Source organism: Piliocolobus tephrosceles, unplaced genomic scaffold, assembly GCF_002776525.5.
Source record: "Piliocolobus tephrosceles isolate RC106 unplaced genomic scaffold, ASM277652v3 unscaffolded_36528, whole genome shotgun sequence".
Taxonomy (NCBI): Eukaryota; Metazoa; Chordata; class Mammalia; order Primates; family Cercopithecidae; genus Piliocolobus; species Piliocolobus tephrosceles.
Genome location: NW_022320452.1, coordinates 1465 through 10347, shown reverse-complemented (window position 1 = coordinate 10347; position 8883 = coordinate 1465). Strand labels below are relative to the sequence as shown.

Genomic DNA, 8883 nt, shown 5'->3' with positions numbered 1-8883 from the left:
TAATGGTGATAGTGGTGTTGGTAATGGTGGTGGTGATCATGGTAGTGGTGATGGTGGCATTGGTAATGATAATGATATCGATTGTGGTGATGGTGGTGATGGTGGTGATTGTGCTGGCATTGATGCTACTGGTAGTGTTGCTGATGTTGTTACTGGTAGTAGTGGTGATGGCAGTGATGGTAGCAGTGGGAGTGTGGTGGAGGCAATGGTGGTAGTAGGGACGATGTGGTGACAGTGAGCTGTTTATGCGATTTGAATCTTTTCTTTGCATCAGCTTAGATGCCTCCTTCTTCAAACTTACAAGGTTCCTATTAGCACTATAATTCAGGCCCCTGTAGCCAGTGCCTTGGCAGATATCTTAATATGCATTCCCTAGGGATTCTACTGGGAGAAATCTCGGAGGATACTCCAAGGGGATGAAAGGGAGGAAATTTCCATTTGCGTTGGTTCCTACCTTGCTCAGACTCCTTGCTGCCAGCTCTGGTCTGCATCTTGTAATATGGCTCGTGGCAGTAGTACTGGATACGTGCCTTGTAGGTGTTCACCCCCATTGTGGTGGTGTAACGGAAGGCACCATTAGGCAGGTTTCGGGGCTGCCCACAGTCCTTGACTTGGAGAGAACACAGGGCAGGGTGAGAGCTGAGAATGACTGTGCTGGAACTTCAGTGGGGAGAGTGTGAGTTGTCCACGCGCAGAGCAGGCTGAGAAGCTTAGAAAAGATAGTCAGTGGCGAGGGCCCTTGCAATGGACAGGAGTTGGGTGGTGTGAAATTCAGTTCTGGGTAGAGCCCATTCATCCCACTGAGATGAGGACTCACTGATTCCTGAGATGAGGGCTCACTGATTCCTGAGATGGGCCATAGGCATCAAAGGACAAGTCAGGGTGAGGGTCTCTTGGAAAGAGGCTTACTCTGGATGCCTCTTTCTCTCTTGGCCCAGGTCCTCAAGGCTGGAAGTGGGAAGTCCCCAGAGTCATATCCCTGAATTGTGACTTACTCTTGCATCTGGGCATGGCACGATGCCATGTGCCATCATCCTGGCAGACAGCTGTGAAGGAGTGCAGCAACTGGTTCCCCTGTTGAGCAGAGGACAGAGGTGTCATCAGTGCCAAGAGGCAATGCAGGACCCCTTGCTGCCCTTCCCACACAGCAGTGGGAGGCAATACAAAGACATCTCTCAGCTCCCCCATGGATGTGGCTCCTTCTTCCTTCTCCCCAGCCCATTGCAGACAGGAGCACTGAGCCACACCACAGCAGGTCAGAGCAGGACTAACTGATAGACCCGATCATCCTCTCTCTAGACTGTGGTCTGTTCCCACTGAGGTCCAATTGAATCCCACAATTTGTAATTTAAAAAATCACAAGCCACGTTTGAGTGTTTTTTGTATCAAAACAAAAGCCTGTGCTCCAGGGCAGAACCACGTTTCTCTGGCTGGAGTCCCCTACCTCCAGGCCTGCATCACTTTCTCTCTCCTGGGTTGCAGTTTTCCTAAGGACAGAGGCCTTCCCTAAAATCCTAGAGTCACCTCACCCCGTTGAAATGTGCTGGAGACGTTGATGTGTGTGAAGGGCTGTTGCTGTTGAGCAGGGACAAGACTAGGAAATGGCAGTCTTTGAAATGAAAAGTTACTGGACAATACGAATGAGTTTTACTAAGACCAAAAATCGGCCAGGTGCAGTGGCTCACGCCTGTAATCCCAGCACTTCCGGGGACCGAGATAGGCAGATCACTTGAGGCCAGGAGTTCGAGACAAGCCTGGGCAACATGGAGAAACCCTGTCTCTACTAAAAATACAATACTTAGCCAGGCATGGTGGCACACGCCTGTAATTCCAACAACTCAGGTGGCTGAGGCACTTGAATAGCTTGAATCCAGGAGAATCACTTGAAATTGGGAGGCGGAGTTTAGAGTGAGCTGAGATCATGCCACTGCCTGGGTGACAGAGCAAGACTGTCTCTCAAAACTAAAATAAAAAGACCAAAAATCATTCCATAGAGTTAGTCCTGGGAAAGATTGCAAGAGAATGTGTATGAGAACTAGACCGTCTGAGTAAAATGTAGGTAATGTGAGAAACGGTGTGACTTGCTTTAAATTCTATGACGTGAATGACAAATGCAAAAGTAAGGGCAGTGGGTGGTGCAGGCAAGGGAAAGTTGTAATATGAGCAAAGAGTTTGTTAGTCTCCAGTCCTCTGGACCCAGGACACCCACCCAATTCTCCTGATGGAGATGGAAGCACCTTGGAGTAAAGAACAATGCATCAGATGAACTCGACTTGATGCAACATTCAAATGTGAGCTCCACAAAGGCTGTGTGACTATGTGGGTTTCTTTTTACTGAACCTTCCACATCTAGGACAGTGCCTGACAGCAGACCCCTAAAATGTGCATTAAATGAATTAACTGTGACTTAAGGACATGTCATAGGTCTCTTCTTTGATTCTGATTAAGTCTTCCGTGTGGACCTATTGAGCAACGAAGGGATGTCCAGTCTTGGGTCTCTGTCCAGAGACACAGAGAATTTTTAGTTTACCAGCTTTTGTGAGATTGATCCACGGATAAAACCATATTCCTTCCTGAATCTTCAGAGCTGAGGACAGGACGGTGGGCCCAGGGTGAGACCACCAACATGTGTAAAAGAGCCCTGGAGCAGGAGGCAGGAGATTGGGGTCCTAGTCCCTGCCGTAGAAAATCACTATGTGATGTTGATGAGTCACTACATCTCCACCCTGCCTTTCCAGTTCCTTCAGCTTTCTTGATTATTGGACCAGGGCAATAGTTCTTAAACTTGGCTGCACATTAGAATCACCTGGGTAGCTTTAAATAGTCTTGTTGCTCAGGTTCTACTCCAGATCAATGGAATGAGAGTCTCTGCTGGGGGCCCTTGACTTCAGTATTTATTTATTGATTGGTTTTTATTTTTTAGAGACAGAGTCTGGCTATATTGCTCAAGCTGGAGTGCAGTGGCTATTCACAGGGGCCTTGAATGATTGGGCTCAAGCAATCTTCCAGGATTGTAAACTCTGTTTTTTTGTTTTTGTTTTTTTTTTGAGACGGAGTCTCGCTCTGTCCCCCAGGCTGGAGTGCAGTGGCCGGATCTCAGCTCACTGCAAGCTCCGCCTCCCGGGTTCCCGCCATTCTCCTGCCTCAGCCTCCGGAGTAGCTGGGACTACAGGCGCCGCCACCTCGCCCGGCTAGTTTTTTGTATTTTTAGTAGAGACGGGGTTTCACCACGTTAGCCAGGATGGTCTCGATCTCGTGACCTCGTGATCCGCCCGTCTTGGCCTCCCAAAGTGCTGGGATTACAGGCTTGAGCCACCGCGCCCGGTAAACTCTCTGTTTTAAGTGTGCAGCAAGTTGGAGAGCTGGTGGACCAGGAGACTCTTCCAGCTGAAACGTCTATGACTCCAGCTGGGGTGAGACTAAATCCTCTGTGAACGCACCATCTGAATTCCCCCTGGGATGCTGGGCCGGATCTCTCCTCTCAGCCCTGGGCTCTTACCTCTATGAGCTGGTAGCCTAGCTTGCAGGTAGCAATGAAGTAGTCACGGAACTGGTACTGAGGCTGCAGGTTCTGGATGACGGTGAACTCGTCTAGGGTCTTGGGCTGGGGACACTTGATGACTATTGGGGAGACCAGAGGGCATATTTATTTCAGAGCCACCTGCCCTTCCTTCTTCCCACCTTTTCCCCATTGCTGGCCATCAAGGGAGGCCCCCAGGGAGCCTTACTCTCGGTGGTGTAGCGCAGCTTCCAGCCCCGGCTGTCCCCTGACTCATCTGTGAAGAACAGCAGATCCACAGCATTGCTGCTGGTGTCAAGGTCGGGGGGCCTTTGCTTCCCACAGAACTCGCCAATGTTCTTCCCGTTGGCGTAGATCTGGTAGGGGAGGAGGTTTTTTTTTTTTTTTTTTTTTCCAGCTTGGACGTTTTTACACAGGGCCAACTGTGTAGTAGCCTGGTGGCCAGGGTGGTGGTGGTGATGAAATCCTGCCTTATGCGTGTTTTCAGGGGAAGGTGGAAAGGGATCCCCATGACTCAATTCCAGTTGTATGGGAACTTGCCCAGCCCATGGGTGATGTTGGCCGTTCCTGCCCCAGCAGGCCAGGGGATCCAGGAGGAAGTGGGGACAAGAGGAGCGAAGTGCAGACGGAAGGGGAGGAAGGGATCTTTCAGGGGTAGGACGGCTGTACCTGCAGCTGGTCATAGGGGCAGTGTACTTGCTGGTGGTCATCAATTTCAAAAGGCTCTAGGAACTTGAGGTGCAGGGTGAGGCCCCGCTCCACCCGGATGCTGTAGTTGCAGCGCAGGTCAGGAGGGTAGGACCGGGGATACTCCAGGCTGGAGATGTAGCCCGATGCCTCCGTGTACAGCTCGCTGCTGCACTCAGCTGTGCGAACAGAGCCGCGGGGCATCACGGGGGCGCTCTCGCTGGCCCAGCAAGCCCTGGCTGAACCCCTGCCTCCCTGCTACACCACTCTGGCTCACCGTGGCAGGAATGCCTGTCCTTCTGAAGCTCATAGCCTGGACGGCAGGAACAGAAGTAGCCTCCAACGTAGTTGTGACACAGGTGCTGGCACTGGGGCTGGGGGTCCTTCTCCCCTGATTTGCTCTGGGAAGCACATTCATCAAGGTCTGGAAGGCATTCAGGAAGGAGGGTTAAGCTCCTGCTGGGAGACTGGAGTAGTGGCTCTGACCTTAGGAGGTCACTCACCAGAGGCCTAAAGACAAAGGCATCTTTTAGGCTACCTGGACCTCCAGGCCTCTCCAAAGCTCTCTGGGGACTGCTCCATGGGGACAGAGCCCAAGTTGACAGGCCTTGTTAGGGAAAGTTCTCTTGAGGGGAGGAACAAGCAAAGCCAGGCTTTCGGCTTCTTTGGATTCAAGATTCCCTTTCTTGGCCTCCATTCAATAGGGCTGAGGTTAGAGAAAAGGGATCCCGGGGGGCTACTCACCCACAGCTTGGTAGTAGGCCAGGAAGCCCTTGTAGAACATGATGGTCCCATTCTCCTCGTTGGAGAAGTCCGTGTGGAAGGTCAGCAGCATCTTGTTCCCTTGGGACATAAATTCCTTCTTTCCTGGGGGGTTGCCCAGTGGAGACCCCAGTTGCCCGCAGAACCTCCCCAGGTTTTTCTTATCAGCAGAGATCTGGTGGAAGAAGGATAGGGGGTAGGAAGAAGACCTGTTGTGGAGTGGCACACGTGGTGGCTCAGTGACAGCCCTCCTTGTCTCGCCCAGAGTGAATCATGCACCACATTGGCTCCGCTGGTCACTACCTGCTGGGCTCGGCTGCTGCAAACTTCCCCATGTGACTTTCAACTGTTCCCCGAGTCTCCCACTGACTCACTCTTGCATGTTGTCGTGCACTGGGTACCTCACCTTTCCCTGTTTTCTGCTCCACTGACAGGTTTCAGGTCATTTTCCAACCCCACCACCTGCTATGGCCTGTTCCCCTGGGGTCCTGGTTGTCTGTACCCAGCCTTTACCCGCCCCTCATTCCCACAGCTTGGACAGCTCTGCTTTATTTTTGTCTTCAGATTCCACCTCAGCCTAATCAAACCATTCACACCTGGAGTGCCTCCTGATGCCTTTGGGTGAACATGAGCCCTGAATCCCACCAGTCTCAGCCTCAGCAGGCATTGCCTCATCCCTCATCGTTCCTACTCACGGCTCTTCAACCTCTCCTTGCCCCTGCCACCAAATGCCCTCCCCCAACACTGCACACTCGCCAACTCTTCTGGGTGGGGAAGATGTGCCATTTTCAGGTAATTCACGCATAACCTCCAGGGGTCTCCTGGGAATGGTAGTGGGCCTTCGCAGGCTCTGCTTGAGCCCTGAATCTCATTTTTACTGGATAGAGAAAGATGGGCCAGGGAAGGTTGTCACAGAGGTGAGAGTTCTGAGCCTATGGTCCTTGCTGAAGACTATTCCTGTGCTGCCAGAGCACACATTTCTCCTCCTCATGTCCCTGTGTTCCTGTTGAGGCAGGCAGCCATGCCAATCTTCTCCTTGGAGACAGGGAAGCTGAGGCACGGTGGTTTCCCAAAGGCTCTCAGCTAGACAGCAGTTGGGGAAAGTTTTCCTGACTCAGTGCACAGTGAATTTCCTGAGTGGGTCCCGTCCGCTTCCTTCTCTGTGCTTCTCCCCTCAGTGCTCACTGAGGGCCTCTTCACCAGTGAGTGCCCCATCCAGGGCAACCCTTGGCTCTAAGAGATGCAGTCAGCCATCAGCTCTTGCGGGGCTGGGCTGTGTCTGGGGGTGTGCATGCCATACAGATCCCAGATCCCAGAGGGTCCCGTTTTGTCTCCCTTCTGCCCACCCATCCTGCCCCTACCTTGACATAATCATAGAAGCAGCCTTCAGAAGGCTCCAGGTCAAAGTGCTGGAAGATGAGCTTCACCCTGTATCCCGTGGGGACTGTGATCACAGTGGTTGTTTCAAAGCTGTTGGGGTAAGGCTTGGGGAACAGAGGGGAAGTCACCTCCCCAAATAACTTCTGAGGGATGGGAATGGAGCCTCCTGCCCTGCAGAAGAGGGCCGGCACCAGGAGGTACAAGAGCCACCTGCCAAAACAAAAGACAGTGTCTGGAGCTGGAGGGGTTCAGCACTCTTGCCATGTGGGCAGTGGCCGTGGCAGGGGACGAGATGGCCATACCGCTGGGTATCCTCGTCTCTGCCCACTCTGGACCTCACCGACATGTTCTCAGCAGGGGTGCCTGGGTGGCGAGGGCGGCCTTTGCAGCTGCTGCATTGGGTCACTCCCCAGGGCAGTGTCCAGTCCAGAGGCCACCACACTCCCCTCACACTCCCTTTCCAGCCTCCTCCCCTGCCCGGCCCCATCCCTCCCCTCCCCTTCCAGGAATAGGACTGGCTTGGGACCAGTTAATGGAGGGTGAGGGTTTCTACCCGTGGGTCTCTGAAAGGGCTCCCACAGGTTCAGTAAGAGCGTCTGGGAGAGACCATCTGTGGAGTGTGGGACACAGGCAGAGTGTCCCCTCCTGGGCAGGGGGTCCCCTCTTCTCTCTGCTCCCTGCCGTGAGCCCAGAGGGAAGAAAGGACCATGGCATGAGCTTCTATGTATAAGGTCTCCTCTGGTCCTTAGGAGGAGGGATGGGGCGCGTGTTGTGTGTGTCCATGTGTGTGCACAGTGGGATTGATGAGAGAAGAGTGTGCGAAGAGAAAAGGGTGTTCCTGTCTCCCTGAATTGCCTCCCATGCCCTGGCTTCTCCCCTGGCTTCCCCCTCCCTCCTGGGTGCCCATCACCCTTACTCACATTTCTCAAGGCCCGTGTTGAATCCTGGGCTCTCCTGACAGCGTCTTCGTGCACTGTGTGCAGAGGGAGCCCGCGTCACGCACAGCAGGGAGGGGAGGGTTTTCTGTGGAATGGAGGGGGGACCATTCCCGGAGGAATGTTGCAGGGAATGAACTATTTGCATAAACAAAAGATCTGAGTTTCCACTTTAATTTAGTTTTGGTTTTGAAATCCCTGTCGGTGGTGCCACCTGCTGGTCCATGAGGGAAAGGGCTAAGGAGACGGGAGTCTGACTTTTTAGGGCCAGGGGAGCCTTTGGTTGGAGGCCCAGATGCCTCAGTCTCTGAATCTGATCAGCTTCTCCTTTCTTCCAAGACTTTCCTGGGGGGCTGCTGCTGTGTTTACAAGGTTCCTACCAAAGCAGTGGGAGACCACAGGTTGTGAGGGATTCTCTTTTCTGGGCTGTCCCTTCCCATTGACCTCATTCCTCTTGCCGTCATTCAGCCCACAGCCCTGGTTCAAGAATGGCCCGGGTTTCCATGCCCAGGATGTAATGATAGGAACACTGGGGCAGAGGAGGGCACGTGGGAGTGGGCAGAAGAGAGAGGAGCTTGGTTGCCTTGGGGCCCTGGACTGCTTTAGCCATGAATGACACGTAGACATAGAATAGGGATGGCCATGTCAGGGCAGCCCTAAATCAGCCCTGGGTTTGAGACCCTCTGGGGCAGCTGCGGAGGGGGTAAAATGTCCCCATCTCCTCAGCATCTGCTCAACACAACTGCCAGGGCTGAAGCCGAGGGTGCGGCTGTGGAGCAAGAGGGACTTGGTTTTTCTGAGATGGAGCCAGGCCCCTGGGAGGGAGGAGGGACGCTAGTCTCTCCTGTCCATCAGGCCATAGTGTCCTGCTTTAAAAATTTTGCTCTTGGCCGCGTGTGGTGGCTCATGCCTGTGATCCTGGCACTTTGCGAGGCCAGGGTGGGAAGATCTCTTGAGCCCAGGAGTTCGAGACCAGCCTGGCCAACATAGTGAGATCTTGTCTCTAAAAGTTAAAATAAATAAAAAACAATTTCACTGTTTTTAGAAGCCTTTCTTCATCAACTCTCCATGGCACCAAATATCTGAGGGCACTTTACCCCATAGAGGGGCTTGGGCTGCAGAGAAGGCCTCTGTGTTCTTAAGCCTTTGTAGGCTGTTCTGCTCGTTTCCCTTATTAGATTAATCCCTCCAACCTCCACCCTTCTGCCCCCACCCCTGTTCATCCATTTATGGGCTACCTGTTTAATGTGCAAGGCACTTTCCCAGGCAATAAATTGCAAGAATTCACAGAGCTGATGCAGTTCCCCATCAGGCAGTGACCAAGTCATCAGTAGTTAGACAGCAGGCACACAGAAGGTGCAAGATCCACCAACGCTTGGAGGGTTTCTCCAGCAGGCCTGTGTGTCAGAGCTGAGGACTGAACCTAATGGAGGGCTGGTCTGTAATGGGATCAGGATATGAACCATAGCCTTGTTAGGTCAGGAAAGACAAAAGATAGGGGAGAAGGAAAAGGACTAGATCAGAGGACGAGAAGGAAGGGGAATCTCATCTAACAAACTGCACATTAATATCCTGGCAGCAGCAGTGTTTTGTGTGTGT

General features: G+C 52.8%; 1 protein-coding gene across 1 annotated transcript; it reads right to left on the bottom strand.

Annotated features, from left to right (window-relative positions):
• Window positions 1-407: 407 nt before the first annotated feature.
• LOC113222939 (complement C1r subcomponent-like) lies at window positions 408-7486 on the bottom strand (the record flags this gene model as incomplete). The annotated part of the gene is made up of 9 exons (XM_026452509.1): window positions 7270-7486; window positions 6331-6559; window positions 4952-5144; window positions 4485-4631; window positions 4190-4386; window positions 3729-3876; window positions 3500-3621; window positions 996-1074; window positions 408-610 (listed from the first exon to the last, which is right to left on the bottom strand). Coding segments are annotated over exons 1-9 (1320 nt in total), but the record flags the coding sequence as incomplete, so codon positions are not given.
• Between the last annotated feature and the right edge of the window lie 1397 nt (window positions 7487-8883).